The 24,303-nt window shown below is 36.2% G+C and overlaps 1 protein-coding gene across 2 annotated transcripts; it reads right to left on the bottom strand.

Moving 5' to 3' along the window:
• Positions 1-3,057: 3,057 nt before the first annotated feature.
• Positions 3,058-23,698, bottom strand: LOC145768182 (transcription factor COE3-like). 2 transcript variants are annotated; one of them, XM_082579658.1, is made up of 15 exons: positions 23,591-23,698; positions 19,595-19,748; positions 19,016-19,079; positions 17,990-18,045; positions 17,529-17,602; positions 17,176-17,247; positions 12,970-13,054; positions 12,227-12,359; positions 9,807-9,937; positions 7,551-7,677; positions 7,236-7,324; positions 6,499-6,733; positions 5,960-6,190; positions 4,224-4,421; positions 3,058-3,971 (listed from the first exon to the last, which is right to left on the bottom strand). In XM_082579658.1, exons 1-15 carry the CDS (start codon positions 23,662-23,664, stop codon positions 3,952-3,954), a joined length of 1,743 nt encoding a protein of 580 aa, XP_082435784.1. In that variant the 5' UTR covers positions 23,665-23,698; the 3' UTR covers positions 3,058-3,951. The 2 variants fall into 2 exon arrangements, with proteins under 2 accessions (XP_082435784.1, XP_082435785.1); XM_082579659.1 differs by having other exon boundaries at positions 6,508-6,733.
• Between the last annotated feature and the right edge of the window lie 605 nt (positions 23,699-24,303).

The raw sequence follows: 24,303 nt of genomic DNA, 5'->3' as shown, positions 1-24,303 counted from the left end.
AAAAAACATAGAGACTCAGCTTTATTTCCGAAAAATGCCAAAGAAAACATGATCTTATCTTTTTGCATGCCAACGGACAGCACCATTTTACACTTTTACAGTAATATTTATACCAAAATTTTTGTTGAACATGCTCTCAGAATGCACCAAATTCAAAGTAATTTTTCAAAATTTTCTGCAGGAGCCCCCCCAGTTTCCCCGCCGCTGGGTGTCATCTTTTCGCCCGCCGGCCGTCAAACCTTCCTCCCTCTCAAAACACCTAGCTACGCTACTGAATTGGATCATTGTCCTTGGGGCCAGCAATGCACTATTCGCAGAAAGCCTGAAATACCCTAAGATCAGCATTGGGTTAGCCCATGCAAAAAGTGAGTTTTTAGAAGTAATAAGCTAAGCTACTCCTACCTATTGAGCTTGGTCGGTCTAACTTACCATGTTTTTTAAGATGTTATCATGCAGCCTATTATGCTTTTCGGTGACAAACCGAAAGCCAAAAAACTTGTTGCATTATAGCCTACATCTCTTTAATATAATAATTGTTTTTTTTTTCATGATCTGTGGGTCGGGGCACGTGACCAAGTGCCACCCTGAAGCTGCTACTGGCAAAGTTCTCAACAGATTCTAATAATAGCTCACACTCCTGTTCGAGAAATAACTTAATTTAACATTTTTTATTGTTGTAGGTTGACAATCGGTTACTAACTGCACATCGTAATAACCTTGCAGTAGGCCTACAAGTTTTTCAGGCCTTTGGGAATTAAAATTCAACACTTTGATGCAATAATTTAGATCCGGCTAAGTGCCTGTTCAAATTCTTTATAGGTAGGCTATGTATGTCAACAGTCATTACAAATGTTAGCCAATATACTGCAATATTTTATTGGTGGCATCTAGTAAAAGAAGGACATTAAATCATGCAATATAAAAAGCAAGCGTAACCTCATTTGAAATAGAAAAGCTTGAAGAACTGCGGAAATTTATAAAAGTCAAAGCATAGCTCCTGCGTTAAACTAAACGCAAACCCAAAAAAACATTTAAAAATTATAATAATCTTCTGTCAGCATGAAAAAACAAGAACAGTTTTTGTCTCCCTGAAACATTTATGATGAACACGAAGTGACGTAGCCTATGTTTTACACGTTAGACTTGCGTCATAACTCCTACAATAAATTTTCAAAGCTTTAAGCTTTTCAAATGAAGAGCAACCAAACATTTAAAGTTATTAATGAATGATACGAATATTAAAAAATTAACAAAGACAGCTACTACGTAATGTCAATACAATGCTCAAATTGCACACAAAAAAAAACAACTCAATTTATGCAAACAGCAATTATTGTATAAATAGAGAAAATAACAACAACCACTGCTTGCTTTGCCAAAAAAAGAAATGACGATTTCAACTTCAATAAAAATTAACTGTGTATACAAATAGGTGCATTCAAAATCTCTTGCGAAGGAACTGAATAAATCTCTCCAAACTAAGAAATCGTATTTTTACATTGGTAACGGTATAATGTCTCATAACATTATATGACTTGTAAACTGGGACCACATACTCTATCGCACAAAACATTGTAGAAATGTTGTAAAACTGCAGCATTATTGATAATTAAAGTAGGCATAGGCCAAGGGCCTACTTGCAAGAAAGTTTTAACCTTAGCATTGCAATAATTAGAATTATAAAACGTAACTAAAACCAAACCACATTTATCTAAATTCCGATTAGCCTGGGCATGGACAATCGGATGGAAGGCTCTAAAAAAGAGTTTTTGTTTGCGATAAAACTTTTGCTTACACTGCATGCTTGCAGATAAAAACTAACTCATAAATCCGAATAATTCTGCGTACATAGTAGGCTAAGATATCTGAGAAATAGGAAAAGCAGAAACAGTAACAATAAGTAAACTTAAAATTTGACAGTTAAAAAGTCTCATTACCTACCGAACGGTGTTGATTTTTTAACACAATAAGTTGCCAATAAGAGTTGGATGCACTACGAGTAGTGGTAAATGGGTCGATCGAAGATGCCTGGCAGAGCCAAAAGCTGAATTTGTTCATTTTATGAGAAAAGCAGTGCTCTGGCACTGCTTTGTGCTCTGGCAAAACCAGATTTCTGACAGTTGTCTTATTTAAGCTAAACTTAAGAGTGCCACCATGTGGATCGCTGTCACAACCATTGCGTCAAATGTTCTGAAAACATTGCGCCATTCTTGGATTATTACTTTCTTTTTTTTCTTTTGAGATGCACGTAATATACAGGCAGCAACGACCAGATAGTTCGTGGGTGGTTTAAAAAGTGACAAATGTGACTTATTTGTACTAAATTTTTCATTGGGTGTGGGGTCGAGCTGCCTGAGTTTATTCTCAATAACCCTGGGGTAAATGCCTTAAATATCATTAGAAATACCAAACGTCAATACTCGGACCATCTTTGCTTTTTCCGTTGTTTAGCCTTGTTTTGTGGATGTGCCCGTTGGAGCTTGGAGACCACAGCACAACAATACTTTCACTTACTGCACACACTTTCGCAAAGACCCGACAAAATTTCAAGAGGTAGAGCTTTACCAAATTGGGGAAGTAGAAAAATTATTTAAAATCAACATTTTTGTATATTCATTAGATTGGGATGGGGAAGTAGCAGCAGCAAGTCTTGTGCAACGGAGTCATTGTCACTTTCAGGACACCATGAACTTGAACTCAAGAAAATGAAGTATCTTCTGACAGGTGTCAAACCCACAACAATGCTTGATATGAACGACTCGGTTACATGTCTTGTAATGCAAAGAAATTTATTCTCACACGAGTCAGTTCAATCATATATAGCTAAATATCGATTTCGATCAGCTAGAAGCTAGATCATCTTCAGTTAAGCTTATTCAAATAGACTTATTCAAATAGACTTATTCAAATATAATAGTTTCTATTTGAATAAGCTTAACTGAAGATGATCTAGCTTCTAGCTGATCGAAATCGATATTTAGCTATATATATGATTGAACTGACTCGTGTGAGAATAAATTTCTTTGCATGAACTTGAACTAATTCAAAAACCATTTCAGTTACATTTTCAACGTAGCTTTCTACGCCAACACATACAAATGCCCAAAGTGTCAAAAAAATTGGGCAACTAACAGGCATTAATTATCATCGGCACGTCAGAACATGTGATTTCAGTGTAAAGTACAAATAGGCTATGTTGGGAGGTCTTATCATACTTATCTTACCACTTTTGAACAACTTGAGGACATGGGAATTTCAGTACTGCTGTACAATCGGACCGCTATTGCAATTTCAGAGCGACCTACGACTGAGTCTTTGTGTTCCAAAGAGCAACTTCCCAATCCTACTACTACGATTCAATGAGGAGACAACTGTCAGAAATCTGCTTTTTCCAGAGCACAGAGCAGTGCCAGAGCACTGCTTTTCTTATAAAATAAGCAAACAAAAAATAATTTCAATTTCACATAAACAAGAATCTGTGCTCAGGTTTTGGCCCTGCCAGAGCAGTGCCAGAACACTGCCAGGACTCAGCTTTTTTACTCTGGCAAGACTCCGCTTTTTGGCTTTGCCAGGCATCCTCGATCGACCTATTCACCACTATTAGCTTATCATTAAAAAATACGTTGCGATATGTGATACTGACGTAGGCTATATGGAAACTTATGCTTCAATATTAGGTTAATATATACTGTGATGATCATACATTTCACGTGTAGGACGCAATAATTGTAACAACACCCGCAGAGCATAAACAAAACACCGCTGGTTGCATCTTAATACTGGTTGATTTTATGGATTGTGACTTGTCATTCGAAAGTTTTTTGGTCACCTGATCGTCTGCAACAAGCTGACTACAAACGGTTCGCTTGCAACAGCTTGCATTACATCACCACCTCACAATCGTTGAAACCTCAGCTTCGTCCAATGTCGTTAAAGGCCAGCGAATAATGATTAGCTGTAGCCATTCAAAGCTAAGAAACAAAACATAAGTTACAGACAAAAAAGTAGGCTACGTAGAAAATACACAAGGTTACATTTTTTATCGTAGTTTTTGTGACTCAGCTCAAAAAAATAAATCCTTTGAAGCATTTCAAAACTCTACGGCTTTACGGTGTACGTCACACAGATTGTGCTCATTGAGTAGTAATTGTAGTGTTCCCAGTGTTTTATTTGTTAGTTTTTTTTTAATGTTTTCAACATGTTTAATATTTATGTAAACCTACCGTGCATTAGTGTGCCTCCCAGGTTACTACTAGATGTGCCAAGAGGTGAAGAGGAGTTGTGAGGTCGGATCACAGGAGCAAATGCGCTCTTTTGTTTCACTGCTGAGATCATGTTAACGGGAGAGAAGCTAAATATGCCTGGCGTTGTTCCTGTTGTTGAGAAGGGAATCATCCCGGATGATGGCGACGAAGGGATGACTACACACAACAATTTAAATTCTCACTTTCGTGAAAAAAAACTTGCTTAAAAAATGAATCACAAGTTACGAAATACTTGCAAGGAGAAGTGATTGAACTTCTTATAAATAAACAGTCAAGATCCGAAAGACAATTTTAAATACTAAACGTTTGTTTAAAATATGGAGCAAATAAATCGAAAGGAAATCATATCTTTTCATGCTGGCACAGTCAATATTGATGTTTTATGAACTTGAAGTAAAAGCTGCAACACGGTTGCTGAGGTTGCAGCTAGCGTGGCGCAATGTCGAATAGTCTTGCAATTGATTCTTCGCTTAACTACGTTTCTATCCTGGAGCTAGATACTAATTGTTCATCCTACTGACTCACCTTTTGCGCCCACAATGATAAACATGTCAATAACAAAGCAAAGGTAATCTTTCCAATTGAGAATGTAACCATTTTTCTAAATCTAATCAAATGGCCGCTTTACGCTATCTGTTGTGTCACACTCGCTGCGGGATACTGAGTAGACTATATTATTTCCTTGCAGTTATTCTATCCAGCATAATTGAATGTTAAATCTCAGCAAAAACGGAAATGTTGTTTTGTTGCGGTCATTTTGTCACAACGTCAGAAGGTCCGTTACCAAGCAACAACGGACATCTACTTTCATTGTGGTGAAAGAAAGCAAACATCTTGTTATTTCAGTTTTCACTTTTTCTTTAGGTCTAATCGCGGATTTTTCAACTTATTTTTCTTAAACAATTAATTGAGATATTGTCCATTATCTACAAGCTTATTTTTTTTATCTAGGCCAGGGCTACTCAACTAATGTTAGCAAAGGTCCATTTTGACAAGTTGAATACTTTTCGGTCCGGTAAATATTTCATATGTAACCACGAAAATTAAACAACTAGTAGCCTACGAGCACCGAAACACTTTTCAGGTAGTATGTAACACGACTTGGACTTTTGTCTGACACAAACAAAGAAATAAAAAAGGAAAAATATATTGTGTTTCTTTGTAGTGTAGCTGTGTGGATCGCACATGAAAGAAAACGGCAAAGCGTTGGGGGGTCTGGGGGCGAAGCCTCCAGCTCCTTGGATAATCACAAAAAAATGCTTTTCCCTAATGGAAATCTGTTTAAAGAGGCCCTAAAATGTGGCAATGAGGTTATTCTTCCAGAAGCTCGAGGTCCACCTTCAACACCCAGAAGGTCCGGATTCAGACTGCGGTCCGCCAGTTGAGTAGCCCTGATCTAGGTTGTTTATCTAAAATATTCTTTTTCAAAGGTGCTTCCTGCCACTGAAGTCTCTTCCAAAATATTTTTTGTTTTTGATCAAAAGCTTAAATAAATATGAATATGCTATACGGATGCCTCTGCCTCAAGAACAAATCTCACTACTAAAATAACCAACCAGCATGCATAACTATAATTACCAAAAGCAAATCGTGACTGTTGAGTCATCTTCTTTAATGATACCGTGTTTTGTGTACCGTATGTAAAAGATAAAATTCGGTCTAATTCTACTATTAAAACAAATCGTGAAACTCACTTCCCGTTCCAGAAAGTAAGCTGGAGGAGTGATTCGCCATGTTCGTGAAGGAAGGGGCTGAGCCAGGATAGGAATTGAAAGATGGAGAACAGTTGTACGAAACCGGGCCTCCGATAGCCCCAATCGATGTAAGACCGGACACAGGCCCTATGCTCCCCCCACTTGCACTGTTTGGGGTGCCTTGAGGAGAATAACCATTACGCGGTGAAACGCTGTTTCCTCTGGAATAACCTGACACAAATTTGCAAAATGTGAGTGGATAAACATAAAAAAACTGTACTGTCTAATCCAATAAAAGTGCTTGTGTGCATGTACTGCTTTTTTGTGATTTTATTAAGCCTATTCATAGCCTGATATAGGACATTGATAAAACCATCATGTTGCTATAAACTATAAATAAATTTTGTCAAGTGATTATCACTTTATTATACACTGTAAAGTGTAGACCTACTGTAGCCTACTTAATTTTTATTTTCACATCAACATAACAAAATTCGGCAAACTTTGCTGAAGCAAACCAAATATCAAAAGGAACAAACCTATCCAACCTGAGTCACTGGCTTCGTATCTGTCAACTATCCCGTTAAACTGCGAAGATGCCGCCGCCACGTACCCCACCATGGCTGCAGACTGAGGAACAAATGCACCAGGCGGTCCACCAGATGGAGGCACCAAATGCGGTGGGGCAACAGTGGACGAAGGGCCAATTTGAGAGTTAAATTGACAGCCAACAAACTTGTCTAAGATGTCAGCTGCCCGTTTCAAAAGAAGTTCCTAAACATTATGCAAATTTTCATTGATTACGTATTATCGCCTTGACTACACAAAAACTATTTTGTTAACGACTGCGAATTCCACATAAAGAAAAAATTCTTTTTGTTTCTCAGCGATTATTATTATAGTAGCAAAAGTAATATATAGTAGTTGCTTTTACTCATTTTTAATAAGGTAATGTCGTCTCAAAGTTGTTTAATGCTTGGATTACATTGCCGTAATAATTCTTTTTGTTGCGGAGATGACCTGACCATACCACGGACATTTTGTTTTACCACGATTGCTGTTTGCTCATAGCCTACTGTAGATTAGAATACTGCACAATAATCGATTTAATATATCGCTAATGAGATTTTGATTTGTCTCATGTTCAGATCTAAGCCAATGGGAGCGTTGGAGGTGACCTAGATAGGAGAACACATCATCTAAGTCTTCTATAAAATAACTAACTTTATTTTTTGTGCAATCGTCCTTTGTCAAAGTTTTACAAAATGTAATTTACCTTTGGTAAGCTTTCAGGGTCACCAGGGTTCTTCGGAAGCGCTTTTTGCAACCTTTGAAAGCAGTATTCCATTCCAGCTTCATTAAGCTCTGAAAGATGAAAAAAATTATTTAGTTCAAACGATTTCAATAATTTGAAAGCAGTTCAAGCGCAACACTTTCGTGTTTCCACAGTCGGCTGTGTAAGTGTTTCTTATGCTGTCACAATAAAACAGCAACAATTAGAAATATTCCGAAGCACAAACGAGTTAATTTTGATGCATGATTGTCATTTCCTCAGTATCTGAACAGGGTTACTGTAAATATATAATCTCACCTGTATAAGTATATCGAATAGTTGGGCCACACTGAAATCGTTTTCCTTTTACAAGCACGCTTACTTCCACTGGCCCGGGATGGAGCCGCGTCGGAGCAAAAACTTTTAAAGCGTTTTGTGTGATAGCCTACATCAACAAGAAAATATCGAAGGTTAGACCTAAACCATAAATACTATTAATATTACAAAAAGTGCTCAATGCCAAGCCAAAATTCAAACAGAGCAAATTACATCAAATATGGTTATTCCTTTCTAAAACCTCTACGGCCAGTTTCACCCTAAAAGGAAGATCATCAGAAGGTCCTTTACTCAAATATAATATTTCATTTGAATATTTTTGAAAGTTAGATCTAAATGCTTTATGATAGGAAACTGGTGCTAGTCAGATTACTCTGAAATAGCAATGATATTCACTAAACTATTGCAATATATTAAAAATTTTCTCCCAACAAAACAACCCATTTCCAAAGCAAGTAACATATCGAAGATTTGTATCAGAACATTGTTTTCCATCGATAACGAAGCTACCCCCAATTGCAGCAACAACAAAATAAAAAAACTTAAAACTTTAAGCCATACTGCATGAAAGATCAAAATACGGAGTTAGCAAAATCTGCATGGAAGGTAAAGTTAACGGAAAGAGAAAAAGAAGCAGACAACCAAGGCGATGGTATGACAACATCCAGGCATGGACCGAACTCAGTTTGACGACACTGGGCGAGCTAGCTAAAAGTCGTGACTCATGAAAACAGATAGCCAGGGGCGCCGGAACGATTTTTGACTGGGGGGGCAAGATTACGAAAAAAGGGCACTTTTGTTTACTAAAAGGCCAATTTTTTTTCAAGTTTTAAGATAAGACATAGCGATAATGCTAATCTATTAGCTCACTATGTATTGAGTAATGATAGCCTACAAGTGTCCTGTATACAAAGAAGGGCATCATGCTATGTTATAATGATGTAACCTACTGTCAAGCCTTAAAGCAGCCTGCAGCCATGGCCGCTAAGTAGTGCTTGAATGACCGCCGGTGCTACCTCCTCAATCGGCCAAGTTTGGCCGCCGGTCTCTTCTAGCCAATTATTTAATTTCGCAATAGAATGATCGTGGATTAACTGTGAAAAATATGTAATATCAAAGAGTGGCACAAAATTAGGTCAGCGCGTCATAATCGCCACTGTTGCATTGTGCGGGAATATTGATGGAATATATCCATCTGCGATCACCAGCTATAAGTCTTGTTTGTAATTCCCGACGTTTATTTTAACAAAGTCTTAATCCAAAGTGCTAATTTACATCGGCTGGCAGTATTGTCGTTTTTATGTCGATTCGATGTTGTCGGACATTGAAGCGTTGTTAAAAAGGAGAACTAGGTTAGTTGACATCCGAGGGGAAAACATTTTTGGATCATATTATGCAAAAATTATGCTTCTTTTAGTAGTGTCCTTCACATCATTGAAATACTTATTACTATTACTTATTACCTTGCCGTCATCGTCAACACATGTCGAAAGTTGTTTTTCGTTGCTAAAAAGAATTCTAGGGGAGTGGCGAACTTTAAAATCAGCCACATTGGAGACACTCGTGCGAGTGTCGTTAGATAGTCCCGCAGTACTGGATTACAATCTATTGCGTGGTGCAACGATTCTATTGTAGGACGTCGCCCAGGCCCAGACTTCAACAACGCTAAGTGATCATTTTAGCACTGTTGCAAGTTTAATTCTATTTACTTGTGCTATCGTTACTTTTTTTGGATTTTGGTCTCCAAGCACGCAGATTTGGCCGTCGAGAAGGAGCACCCGGTAGGCCACGATGGCTGCCGGAAAAAAACGAGTTTTAAGGCCTGTAGCCTACTGTGTTGCAAAATTTTGTGCCGTAAATATTATTTTGAAGCAAAAATGAAAGATTATAATTAGGCTAAAAGCGAATAGCAGAAATTGTTATAATGCAAAATGTGCAGTAGCTTACATGACTTTAAAAGGGCAACATTGCCCCCCCTGCCCCTCCATCTGCAAAAAAACTGAGGGCAGGGGGGGCATCCGCCCCCCCTGCCCCCCCGCTTCCGGCGCCCCTGCAGATAGCCCATGTTGATGCGCAATCTGCTGCAAGCGGAGATGGCGATTGAATATATCTTTGGTTAAAAACAAAACGCTAAAAGCAAGGTTGGCTACATTTTTGCTTTGTAGATGTGAGCGTATAAATCCTGAAAAGCTTCTTATTTTCTTTTCACGTCATTGAAATTACGTACACAAAGCTTACTTCGCTGTAGAGGACTTGTCCGTCAAAAGCGATCTCAATCCCTTCGAAAAAATTTTCTCCAATAACTACTACTGGGGCGCCACCTTGCGTCCAACCTTCGGAGGGATTGATTGCTTTGATACAAGGGAGAGCTGGAAGAGAAAGTAAGCCAGTTAAAAATGAAATCAGTGTTTAGTGTCATAAATCTGCATGAGAAGGATGACATAGAATGGTTTGTGTTATAATATGTTTCGATTTTCTTGGAAAAGAATCGCAATTAACAAAGATCCGTTCTAATCAAAATCGTGACAATCAAATCAAAAGGTAAGTTAGTATTGACACCCACTCATGATGTCACTGAAGAATTGCACTATACAGCGGCCTGAACTGGTATCAACTCCCAATGCGCTCATTAAGTGCGTCCACTGTCCGTTTCATTATTTCGCTGCTTCTGCATCGACTCACACGTAAGTAGCATAGAATAGACGTATATATACCATAATTCGGAGTGCGAAATGGAGATACAAAATGACTGCTCTGTGTGATCAATAAAAGTGATACAATAGCAATCTGCTTCATTCTATCACTGGATGAACATAGGGACAAAATATAAAAACAGCTAACAACCATAAAAACAACCATATAAAAACAGCTATGAACTAAATTACAGTTTACCTTACTGTTGTAATACTGACAGTTTCAATACAAACAACCGCCTATATCCCCTTCAACCAGTGACTTTGTTGATGACTATCAAGTAACAACAAAATTCAATGACATTCTTTTAAAAGCTTTTGATATGACTCGATGGAGCATCAAATCAACGGGCACAGTCTGAAAAGGTGACCAATCTATTGCTGCTTGATCTTTGAGTCGAAGTGTTTGAAATCTTGTTGATGCAACTAGCGAAGCACTGCCATAACATCATTCAAATTAAAGAGTACTTCATTCGCGGTGCACGCATAGCATAAGTTACTAAATGTGATCTTCGATTTTTTCCTAATCCTTGGGGAACATAAAGTCAAGTTATTAACTCCACCGCTGACGAAAAGTTTGAAGGTCAAGGTCTCCTGAATCCTAAGTTCTTTTCAAATAAGCCAGGTTGAAGATTCAGTATGTTTAACTTAAACATGAAATGTTTTTGTTTTTTATTTTTGTTGAAATGTTTTTCAGCAATAAACTTTTACCGAACGTTTTAACAGAAAAACTTCTTGCAACCCAACACACCCCGCAGAAGCACTGAAATCGTCGGCTATCGTTCACCAGTGAATCCACGCATTTCTATTTAAAACAAACGCAGTCTGTCACTTAGAACAAATAAGAAATTAATTGCTTATTTTGTGAATATTTTGTTTGAAACATTTCATATTTTCAACTTTAATTTTCTGTTGAAAATAAAAACGATATTTGGAAATTAGAAGGTTAAATGCATTGCCATAGCTTTAAGTTTTTTCTTAATAACCAATATACAAAGGAAGTATTGTTTTTGTGAAGTGAGCGATGTCAATTGAGAGCTGCTTGATTGACAGCAACAGATGGATCTATTTTTGTGCGATCTACGCTCAGACTAATCATAAAGAATCCACGAGGGACACTGCTCTGACTGGTGATTATGAAAGCAATTGAAACATGATCTGAAAATATTCCGAGTGATTCACTTTCTCATGATATGAAATCATACCAAGTTGACGCCATCATAAATATTTTCAATAATAGTAAGACATAATCTGGATTATGCGTTCAACTTATATTTGAAACTTTCTTGTGAAACTGTTGGCTCACAAGCACTTTGGTCCCTTTTAAAAAAGTTAAGATACCCCTGGGCTAGTGCAAAAGCAACACAAGAACTTACCCCTCATGCTAGTTTTAAACTATAAGATGCAACCTACATCAATTTGCAGATACAAAAAACTAACCACGATACAATTTGCAAAAGTTAATAAAAAACAGAGGTTGTAAAATCTTCTGTCTATTGCAAGTGGCAGCGTCAGCAACACAGCTCAAGGATGCATGAAAATCACTGGCATCAACTACTGTAGACATCAACTACTGTAGGCATCAACTACTGTAGGCATCAACTACTGTAGGCATCAACTACTGTAGGCATCAACTACTGTAGGCATCAACTACTGTAGGCATCAACTACTGTAGGCATCAACTACTGTAGGCATCAACTGCTACATTTAATTATCAATTTTTTTTTCTTTCAGGTTTGCCATTGCTATATAGAAGGTATAGTAAAAGACACTTTGATTGCAATGAACTACGATGGGGTAGGCTAATCAAAAGCTAACCAACCAAAGCTTTATGAACAAGAATAAGATATCGCTGGATAAGAATTAGTGAGTTTTATTGACAAGAAAAGTCGCGCAAAAAACTCTTGATATTTATCTATGAAACTTTATTTTAGAGTAATTGCACATTGATTGAGTAAAACTTACCTATTTTCTCTGAAACATTCTCTATCTTTTGTTTGTTCTTATTTCGACCGTGCTTAGAATTGTTGTGTACAAACATGTTCTGTGACACAGCGATAACTCCAACATCTACTTGCACTTGGGTGGAAATGACGACCTGGAATGAAAAACGAAAGCAGCTTTCATCGATGCAGGCACATTATAGCATCATCGTTGGAATGAAAAGAAGACTTTCATCTTTTTGAGATGGCAATTTTGTCTTTCAGTTTATAATAAAAAAAGAAGTGTTTAGAGTGCCTTGACCAACTTAGGGTAACTAAGAGGTCTTAAATACGATCGCTTATTTCACTATTTATCTTCAAGCAAAGATGTAAAAAACTTAACTTAAGAATAGTCTAAGCATTGAGTCGGTCACAACTACAAACATCTGTGCCACAAGAATCTACGGAGGATATAACCGTCACCACATCGCTTTGGCCTGCTAAGGATCTGACAATCAGCAAGTTTGTGTGCTTTCCAAAATGTAGTTCTAATGAAACAAAATGTATACTGCTTTCGAATAAATATTCCACCGGAATTTACACTCAAACATTGAAAATTTCGATGGTAAGCACAAATATAAATTTTTTTCTCTTATTTGTAGATGTGATACGCAATTCATTTGTTCAGAAACACAAGAAAACGACCATCATCCCTGTCACATTTTTTTTATCGTAAAGTTACATATTTATTCCCCTTCTACAGTAGAATAGTGTTATTATTTTTACCTGGAATCTTCTCATGTCCCTTGGATTTCCAGCGTTTTTCAAGCAATTTTGATTGCATTTGAGGAAAAACTTTATTGAGTATGTGCTAAAATGAAAACACGACTTTTATAAGAAAATCGGGTAACATAGCCTATGTTTGTGCACATTATGCAGAAAGAACTTGGTTCGATTCAGAAAGTCATAAAATATCGAAAGCAAATTACAAATACAGTTCCTAGCAATCTTTCAAACTGGTAGCATGGCAAAACAAACTTTGGCGACAACAAATATACAACTATCCCTTGTATTTGGAATTTAAAAAGTCTGTTAAAAGTTAAGCATGTGCAGAGCGAAAAAACTACTTGTAAAAATTAAAATGACAACACTTGAGATTTAGACAAAAAATAAAAAACGACAGATGGGCAGCGATCAAATTAACGGCAGTAGAGCTGTTCGAAATAAAGTTGATTGTATTGAAATGAGACAAAACAAAATTCTTCTCGCAGTGACTACAAAATAAAAACAAGATAAAACAATTCTGAGTAAAAAAATGACACTTAAAAGCAGGGCCGGATTTAGCTGATGGGGGGCCCGGGGCACTTTTAGATCGGGGGGACCCCGTGCAAAAATATTTTTCGCGCCTACGGCGCGAAAAACCACCTCTACGTCTACAGTAGCATTAATCCAGCACTGCACAGCATTTTGCAGAAACTTCAAAGGCTAAAAGGAAAAAAAATAGCACAAAATCACATTTTTTTCACGTAGGGGGGCCCTTCAAAAGTCGGGGAGCCCGGGGCACCTGCACCCTCTGCCCCCCCTAAATCCGGGCCTGCTTAAAGTGTTTGAACAAAATGTCCTCAACACCATCAAGCAATAATAATAAATGAGTGAGTGTTCAAGGAACATGGAGCAAGAGCATATCCTTTCAACTATGGAGCTCATTATGTGTTTGAGAATGCGTGTGTGTTTTCGCTTAAGGTTTACAATATTAATGGAATGAATTGGTTGTCATGTTGACCTGGTTGATGACCAGATGCGGAAGATTTTAAAGCAAGAAACATATTTATGTCTGCTGTCAACTTTGTGATGAAATGCCTTGTCAAGACAACATAGTCGCGCTCTCCTATTGAGACTCAAACCAGCCTTTTGGTGACACTCTCACCTCTTGCCCATGCAGCCAACTTAGATAATACATCGAAACCAGGACAAAGAAGTTTGGGACGAAGCAAAAAGCTTTTTGTCAAGAAACTTACGAAATATTGGCGGCATTTTTATCATCGGACTGGGGTTCCTTAAAATTTTAATTCAGTTCCTTTGTAAGAGCTTGGAATAACTGACCAGTGGCGTTGATAAGGGGCCAAGAAAGCACTTTTGATCTGCACCCTAGGTCATTTTGGGGTCGAAACTTTGACAAAGGGTGGGGAAACTGGAAAAATGCACCACACATTCTTTAGAATCCTATTGCGTTTTTAGATACGGCACACAATTGACACAACGCATGAAATTAGAAACCATGATGCAAGGTTGCTGGTTGTTCAGCACTGTTTAGCACATAGCAGTTTTGCTAGAATTTTGAACGCATGGGATAATCCATCATTACGTTCGCACACATGTTAAACCAGCATCAAATTTGCAGCAGCAACGATCACGGAGAGACGCAGCAAGCTAAGGAGGTCACAACATATCACTGTTGGGTTTGACGGTGTATGTCAAGACATACGTCATAATCAATTTATAATGGGGTTCGCTGGGACGGGTAGTATAAAGATCATTGCATTAACCTCAGTCTAAATTAAATAAATAGTTTGCAACAGCTGCCGCGGTTTGCGATCACGTGACTGCGGGGAGCACGGCCAAGGTTGAAAGATGATGTTGAAGCTTGCAAAAGCTGAGTTTTCGTCAAGTCAACGTTTTGTGACATTAAAAGTGATCTGGGAATCTTTAAAATTATCAAATCTTTAGCTGGAAACTTTGTAAGGCTAAAAAATATCGATTATTTGTTTGAAAATGCAAGTGACGTCATTTGAAAGTGTGTATTATTATCGATCGAAAGGAGATAAGATTAATTAAAGCAAAGCTTTACTCTGCGACAACGGGTCCTATGGGGAGACAATACCCAAACAGCAAAAGCGGTCATTTTTACATTGATTCAACGACTGCAGAGGTTGCTTCAATGTAAAAATGACAGGTTTTGCTGTCTAACAACATCGGTTTGTAACTGCTTCAAAACTTCACGGAGTAAACAAAAGACCTTGTGTTAAAGGTCGTTGTTCGAGTTGTGATGATCTACGAGCACGATCGCTGCTTCGCTACAACTGCAATCTCGTTGAGAATCCTGCCGTGTCCATTGTTTACAAAGTGCGAATTTGCCCACCAGATTTGTGATGAAAATTTGCTAGTTTGATGAACGATAACCTGGACTCAACCATTAGCTCTTTTGCAATAACTTTTTCGGTTATTAAACACAAATTAACGTAACGTTTCCCATCGTTAAAAATTTATTGACCAAGTGAAAGAGAATGACGAGGCTAATGTCATAACCTCGGTTTTATTGTAGATAAAACCGACATCGCATTCCGTCTATCTGAAGGAGTCAAACGCGTGACCGTTTTAGTCTGCAAATGTGATCTAATCTGCCATTTGGATTGTCACTGTGATTTAAGGATGGAATCCGTAGCGATTAATAATTCATAAATTTTACATAAACTCGCTGAGTGCAAGGGTAAGGATAATGTGCCGTAACCCCAATGCAGGGCTAATGGCAGGTTTTGTTGCTTTTGCAACATGTTAATGTATCATCACAAGCACGTTTTTACTTGATATTTTGGTTTTTGGCTCAAGCGTCATTCAACAATGTGCATGGATTTTTATGACAAAATTAAAAATTTATCAGGTAAGCGATGGCAGCCTCCTGAAGATGGAAGCATTAGCAAAACAATTCAATTTGGTTCGCAGGGATGTTATCAAAGTTGTTACTTCAGTAAGTCCATCTGCTTTAACGCGACAAAACACAAGAAATAAGCTACACGGCTGATTTAGAGCGACTGCAAAGGAAAAAAAATACAAACTCGGTTTAATTTTATAATAAACGTACCGAACAAATAGCTGATCCTATCGCCCTATTGTTACATCAGTGGTAATTGCACTAAAATTTCATGGAAATTTTGAAACAAAATTGTAAGTTACAGTATGATGAAACTCGTGTCCTTATCGCTAAAGGTTCAAAACATGCGCAGTTTTAAAAGGTTTTGTTATTGTTGCAAATAAGCGTCACAAGGGACTTTTTATGTTTTTTTGTTGTGGAAATTTAATTGCACCATAAGAGCTAGATTACCGTTCCAAAACAAACTTACTTTATAACAATATACTGTAACGTTAAATCAGTATTAAACACTTGGCATAATTTGGAATAAAATTCACTACTAGCATTGTGAGGTTGGTGAATTAAGTTTTTAATACAAATTGACTTCCTTCTTCAAAGAATTATCAAGAGGCGAACAGTTGGTGCAACATTTGCGTGATGCCTCAAACTCTTTCAAATTAATTGGTTTATCCTTTACCAGAAGGAAATTTACAGAATTGCTTTGGAGTATTAAGAATTCTTTGTTATGTAGGCTAGTCCTGAAATAGCAGGCTGTCGTTTTTTGAGCTGCTGTTTGGTTTGAAAGATCACTTCAAGCTTCAGTCATAGATAAAGCGTGGACGTCGCTGTCCACAGTTAAACTGACAGTAAAAAATAAAATGAAGTATTCGTGGTAAAACGCAATTTCTATGTAAATTGCAGTTCTTTTTTGTTTCTTTTTCTGAAGTTATGACGCTGAAAAAAGCTAAATGAAAATAAATTTTCGGTTCATTTCAAAATCTGTAGCCTACTAAAGTTACAACGTTTTCGATTTCCTTCTGAATTACTAGAAGTCTATTGCGGCCATTACAGGGGTGAGTACAAATGGAGACGATGTGTATGTCACGCCTACACATATTATTGTGGCCTACCCTTATTTGAAGGAGATTTCTTCATATTAGTTTCGTATTCTAAAATACAATTTAAAAAAAAGTTTTAACAATTTTCTAGTTCTATTTATCATAGTTGTCTTTACTTTATCTCCAATTTTTTTTCATGTTGGAACGGCTGCAGATAAGATGTCAGACCAAAAACGATCCAAACCCGACACTACGAATATACAACCCAAACCTTCACAAGAAACAACATTTGGTAAAACAACTTACTTGTCGGTTGAAATCACAGGGTTTGAAGGTGTTTCGTTGCGGTTTCCACAACTTTTGCCGTCGCAGCATCGGCTGAAAAATATTATTACAGTCATGAAGTAGCCTAAACATTGCAATCAACTGCACCATTATTCTATTCATCTCAATTGTAAATGTCAATGCCAAAGAAGTCCAAGTTATTAGATGTGCAAAGAGCATTAACTGCTGCGCAACCTTAATCAGTTTTGTGCAAGTTGACGAAGAATACGCTTGTTAATTAATGGTTGACTCCATATTATGGAGCTGTGGATTGACCCCATATTATGGAGCTGTAGATGTCAGAAAGATTTGACACACAATCTATAACACCTCACCTGCACATTATTTCATGGGTCAATAGCACTCTTCTCATTTCAGGATTCTTATCCTGCCCCTCGTATATGATCGGCTGGAAAACAAAGCAGCGTTGCCAGTCGACAATTTTGTGACTAGATTTTAATTTTTAACATCTGGAGAAACCTGGTCTTTTGAGAACTCGAATGCAACGTCGTCGTTGCAAGTCATGTACTGAAGGTTGATGAATAAGTTAAGGGAAGTTAATGACCTGGTAAACTAATAATGTTATTGTTTTTTTTTAACATTTGAAACAGGGCAGAAGGCTCGTGTAGCTTACGGTGTAACTTAAGATATTGTATCATATAAAATCTTGAAGATGTTGAAAAGAGCAGGATACAGCCACACAGAAAACTTTTGTGAGTTAAGTTAGTTGCATAAATATATGTGTTTCAACAAGCTAAAAATAGATACAGATTAGAACATAAACGATGTGATTTACCTGTCCAGTCTGGGAGTCTATCAGACGAACAAAGATGGATTGTGCTCTGCATATGCCTACAAACAATGTGTTTTCAATGACAAATATGCATACTCAAGAAAGTATAGTTCATTCAATCCAGCTTTAACGTTGTCTTGGTATATAATTTAATTATGTTCACGAAACATTTAGAGTTGTTGCAAATTTGAAAAAAAAGCAGACTATGTTCATCTGAAAAGCAGACAATACAGCAGTAGCTTCAAATGCCAACCATATCCTTTTCGTACAACGCGGAACAATTTCAGCATTAAGGCTACAGCGTTGATGACAGCAAAATCAATACTGAGAGCAATATCAGTAATTTAGCTGATATCCATTGCCGGCTGCCTGTTCTTCATAATGAAAACTGGGTAATACAAAATGACTCTTCCAAGAGTCTCTGAGGTACAATTGAAGTCCGCAGTGCTGATAGATTTTGATCCTAATGCTTGAATAGATTAAATCCGACTTACGCTGACATGTTACGTCTTTGTCACTGGCTAAGCGCAGTATTGTTTATTTTCAAATATAATAAATAACAGTGATACAATAGTTATAAAATATTTTATAAATAATTTTATAAAATTCATCAAAAGCACACATGTTATAGCTCTTCTATTGTGCCCTGCGCTTGCTTACGTTTTTAGCGGAATAGTTTTGGTATTTTCAAGAAATGTAAAAAGTTTTAGCGGACGCAGCTCAACGAGGTAATTTTGCAAACTTTCATTATTTCATATTTGCAACCTGTTTGTTTAGTCTACCAACACCTACGTATTAAATTAATTATTGTCTGTGGACCGAACGTTTATTCAATATTCAGCGCTGGAGTTTAGCACGACAAATTTTTAAACTTGCAACTAACTTCAATTACGCCTATCAAACTCATCAAAAGTGTTAAAATGAGGATAACCAAGATTTTGTCTGATGCCTTATTTGAGCAAGCTATGTTGAAGTGAACACTAATTTAAATAATGTTAGAACGATGCTTTGGACACATCAGAAACTCACCGTTTGCGTAGAGCAATTTCAACTTGTACTGGATTCCATTGTTTGTCTTCTCACCTTGCGCTTCCTGTTAAATAAAATATATTAGTTATGCTGGTCGTTGTACAATGGTGTTTTTTACACCAGTACTTGGCAAAAGCAGTAAGTCTCTAAGTCAGTGGTGATACTCCCAAAGTCTATCTGAGTGCACGTACGCGCTTTGGATTTTTTTAAAATTATTTTTGAAATTTTTATATCATCCAGTAAAAGTTGCTTATTCTGATGAAAAGTAAAAGATAATATCAATCATTCACAAGCCTATATAATAAAAGCAAAAAGACTATAAATGCACTTAGTTTTAAAGATCAATTAACGCCTAAAATAAGACAAAGCTAAATTGGCAAGCTCAATGTTATTGGATACTTTATCTTCAACGGCCTTGCCTGAACCAAGTATTGACGACTTCGGATGAATAATTAGACCAAGTATTCATATGATATCTTGTATGAATGATACTACTTTTGGATACTACTGTAAACTGCAAATTAAACGTCAAAAAGTTGAAAGCTTTGGCCACCAATCAGCATAAACAATGAAGCTCACCGTTTCATTTTCAACGAAACCGATGAACGTTGCTTCACTGACTTGCACAGGTTGACCATTCCCATCATACAGTATCAATGAGAAGTTAAAAAAGTTACTTTTTCTCAAATTGTTCGGGGGCTGTTTTTCGAAATGAGCCCGACCTAAAGCGGTACTGAAAAAAAAAACATAAAAATTAATCAAACATGAAAACAGATTGAAAATTGTTCACTAAAATAATAATCAAAACATGATGTTAGATTGTTCGCACTTTATTGTTTCAAAACTAAGAAAACATTCACAGATTAATTTTCCGCCATTATCCTTGGCAAGAATAAACCTACGATATTGTGGCAATTTATGGGAGCACTGCATTAGATCTTTGGGAGCTTATTTTTATAAGTTCAGCACAAATTGTTAAAAAAAATTGTTACTTTTCAAATTAATAGGTTACGATGAGTGGCCATTGGAAAGCGAGCGCAATGCTAAGGCTTTTGGAATCTTTTGCAAAACTATGTAGCAAGTAACAGTCAGTAGAAAAGCCTTATCAGTGATTGTCTGTTTGTTTCTGCTAATTCGAGCATATTCTTGAAAAAAATCCTTTATTAGTGAACATTCTGTGCGGGGTGTCAATGCTAGACCGATAATGGATTAATTATTGTGCAAATTTACTTCAAAAGTATTTGGAACTTACCCAAATGGAAAGGTTATAATATTCTGAGCAACAAAAACAAAATTCAGTTTTTTGTCGACAAGATAACCTAATAACAAAATGGCGGACGCCCATAAGTCGCAGTATACAACAAAATCGGAATTGAAGACTAGTGTACTTATGATTGAACCTAATGTTTCTCGGATTGTTTTTAAATACAGCTTGTTCTGTGAACTGAGAAATAGACTGAAGGAATGTTAAAAAAAATTGAAAATCTTGCACAAAAATCAATTTATTGATTTTACCGCAGCGTCTTTCTCACAAAGGCTTTACACAAACTTGAAGACGCGGTTTGTTGTCATGCTGTGAGTTGCATTTTCTTCTGCTAAAACATTAAACTTTTCATTGAAATTGTTTTATACGAAAAATTTTACTAAAAAAAATTGTTTGGACTTAAAAAATTTAAAGAAATTAGAAACTATGTCTTGGTGCTTTTTAAGTAAATGACGCTTTTTAGCTGCAAAGTGTCAATGCAAATTCGAAGTGCTGAAGGAACAAAAGACTCTAACAATTTTAACAATAATTCTAGAATATGTTTAAAATATAAACAGATCATGTCAACGAAGCATCATATTATACAAAGCGTGGATTTATTATAAATTTGAGATTTATTGTCTTACTTTGACACAAGATGAGCATATTTTTGTCTGTCTAACCACTCTCATATTTTACTCTTAGTACAAACACTGTAACTTTGCCAATTTACAGTTTTATGAAAGACATCTATAATAAGGGAGTATTGTTAATCGTTGGTGGAAGCAAGGAAGGTCTGTAGGGCTAGAAACGCATTTCATGAATTCGATTTGGAGAAATACTTGTAAGAGTTTCTAAGCGGTCTGGAATCTACTGTAAAGCTTGTTAGAACAAATACATTGTTTGCGGTGGCTTCGTTTCGAAATAAGAGCAATTTCGTTTTGTTGTCAACTGGATAATAAAAAAAAATGTATATATACAAATTCCAAAAAGAAGAAAGCAGCTTAAAGTTTAAAGTAGGTAGTCTTGCTCCGCTTCTTTCAAAGAAATTATCAGTCATTCACGGCTACAAGTGTTTAAAACAAACGGATTATATTTTAAAACAAAGGGCCATTTTATTTCAAAGTAATTCTATGTTTAAAGAAATTCCGTTCATTTTAAACTGTCTTTGCAGACTAAAATACCAAAGAAATTCCTTCAAATAGCCCCACTGGCTGTCTTTCATCGCGTTGGTGTTCTCAAATTGGTCGCTCTTGTTTCCTTCTGTCCGAATTTTAAAAATGCATTTCTCTAAGCCAGGTATGTTTAATTGTTTAGGTCTAATGTTGTGAATTGTTTGCTTGATTCTCAACTTGGCTTAGAACTCACCGCAAAGGCATATGGAGCACAACTTCTCTGCATTTTAAAACCAAAACCAACAACAATCTATCATCACGTTGATGGCCTGTTGTATTTTTTAAACCTGACTATCACCAACCTTGATTTCTATTGTATAGTAGTCTGTACACTTTTGAAAATGATAAATAAACAAAACTTAAATAATTGGACTCATTTCCATTTAATGCGTCAAAGTTTACGTCTGTTGAAGTTAGGCTTAAAACATGCTACCTCAAGCTAACTAAAATTTACAGTTTTACAATCCTCTTCATAGAACCCTCTTATAGACTACAGTATTTAACTAACCAGTAAAAGTCGCGACGCAGGTATGGTGTATAAGTTTGCTTTCAAAGCCATCTTTTCTGTGAAGAGCACCGGCAGTGAATGGTCAAATTAGATGAAGATACCGTAAGTAGTGTCAAATTTCTCGTGGGACCATCACAAAAAAATGCACTGAGAAACCACATAGGCCTGGCTGAGAGAAAGAAGATGAGAAATGGAGAACATAGCCAGAGTTTTGCACTCTACTTCTGTTAAACCGATTAAGATTTCAAATATGATGCGACTAACAATTTTTAATTTGAAGCATTTTAGTTGTTTTGAGTGTGAAACACTGCACGTAATTTTAATAATGACCAATGACGAAGATATAGATAAAACTCCAGCGATAAAAATATTAAAAAACAGTTCAAAAAAAATGAATATACCACCTTAAGCACATGCCTTTGTGCAAATTTATCAAATTGATGTATGTCCACCGAAAAGTACAAAAAAAAAAATTGAAAAAAAACGTGTTGTCATTGTGTTGCGAATCTAGTATTGAAAAAAAAAAACAAAAAAAAACAGTTTCTTCTTTCCCTTTCACATCCAGCATTGTGCTGTGTTATTGTTTGCCAAATCGTTCACTCTTAACATTTTTTTGGTTTATAAGCAAGGAACTTTGCAAACGGCAAGTGCATCTTGGGTAAAAGTTGTTATAATCTGTTATGTGGAAAAAGCATAGAAGTATACTATCTCAACTACGATTGTGATAATCGAAGTGCCATTATTTGAACTGTTCATCTTCGAATCTTTTTGTTGTTCGCCTGGGCTGATAAATGAATTAGCAGATTGTATTTGTAAAATACAGAACATATTTAGTAAGCACAGTGGAGTGTGATTTTTGCATGACACACTGATGGAATTGCAACACAACTAACTTAATTTAATTCAAGTTTATAGAACTCATCGGGAAAAGTAACTTTGTAGGTACCGCGTTGTAACCCTGTTAGTCTACACATTTTTTTAAATTTTAGTGGTTACTTTCAGGTACTATAATTTCATGATTTTTCGATGCATAAGTTCTTGTATAGTGTTTCAACCATTTATCACAAAATGCTATTTTACAAGAATATCTTAAAACAAATATATATGCATAATCGTGGGTAAATCTTGTGGTCACATTTTACTTCAACTAAAAATTTGTTAAAAGCTTAGCAAAAAGTTCTCCACCTTTACAATTTGCGATTTGAACGCACCCGCCAAAGATATTTAGAAACACAAAAAAGATCTGTTTTGATTGCACGTTTACACAAAATTATTATGATTTTTTTATTTTAAACAATTGAACGTTTTTAAAAAATTAAAAAATACCCAACAAACGTTGTTTTTCACATTTTAAGTATTCAGACTTTTAAGTTCAGCAGCATTGTTTCCAAGCAACCGATAAAAACAATGTAAAAGTATGAGCGTGTAGGCTACAAAATACGATTAGAAAAACTGCTATAAAATTTGTCAAAAAGAAACAAACTAATGAATGCCTTACATATGAAATAATTTTTCAGGAAGAAACATTATTTAACTGTCGCAAAAGATGGCAACAATGGATAATTATAAATTCTTTCAAAAAGTAATAAAACTCTCATAAAACACTTTATCAATGACATAACACTACTGTAGATATGTTCAAACCTCACCTGGGGCATGTATCCACTATGTTGGTCTGTAGCCACCGTGTTTGTCCCAGCTGTTGTCCATTGAGGGTGGTCATTATTTAATTCGTGTTGATATTAGCATGAAACAATAATATTTGACATATCTGTGAATAAAATCAATTATTGAAATCGTGAAAGACAAGGTACAAATCAGTTGAACATCCAACGGTCATGTATTTTTTAGATTTGCTGTAAAACGTGCTGTTGGAAATGAAATGTTCCAAACAATGCTAAATTGGCTTTCATGTTTAGAAATGAAACACAATGTCTTGAATTCTGTAAGTGGTGATGCATGATAATTAAAGATTGACAGAAAACAATTCAAGATGGAACATCAAATTGATTAATCGTGAAGATTTAGATTAATTGTTGATGTCAATTTGCAAGTTAAAAAAATATTTGAAACTTTCAGAAAACAAAGACAGTTGAGAAATAATAATAATTTTGTTTGCTTATGTTTTAACAACGTAATCGTCTAGTAGAGTGTGCTGTAAGTTTAACTCAAAAAAGCGAGCAAACAAACGCATTGCTATGAGACTTTCCATCATAATTGACATTGAATTAATTATGCTTGCCTCAATTAAAAACCTTTCTAGAACCTAAAAATCCCACTCGGGAAATTATAAACTAATCTTGATGCAATCTATTTTAGTCTATTCCCGTTGCGAACATGCATATTGCTTGGCACTCAAGCT

Source organism: Aplidium turbinatum, chromosome 4 (assembly GCF_918807975.1).
Source record: "Aplidium turbinatum chromosome 4, kaAplTurb1.1, whole genome shotgun sequence".
Taxonomy (NCBI): Eukaryota; Metazoa; Chordata; class Ascidiacea; order Aplousobranchia; family Polyclinidae; genus Aplidium; species Aplidium turbinatum.
Note: the sequence above shows the minus strand (reverse complement) of the source record. Positions and strands in the feature narration are given on the sequence as shown.

Bases quoted from the DNA above. Each gene is read 5' to 3' on its own strand.
- LOC145768182 (XM_082579658.1), bottom strand. From the start codon at position 23,664: ATGACCACCCTCAATGGACAACAGCTGGGACAAACACGGTGGCTACAG. The intron at 19,749-23,590 runs GTGAGGTTTGAA...TTTTTTTTTCAG, and splicing joins ATAGTGGATACATGCCCCAG to TACCGCTTTAGGTCGGGCTC. The intron at 18,046-19,015 runs GTGAGTTTCTGA...CATTGTTTGTAG, and splicing joins GAAATTGCTCTACGCAAACG to GCATATGCAGAGCACAATCC.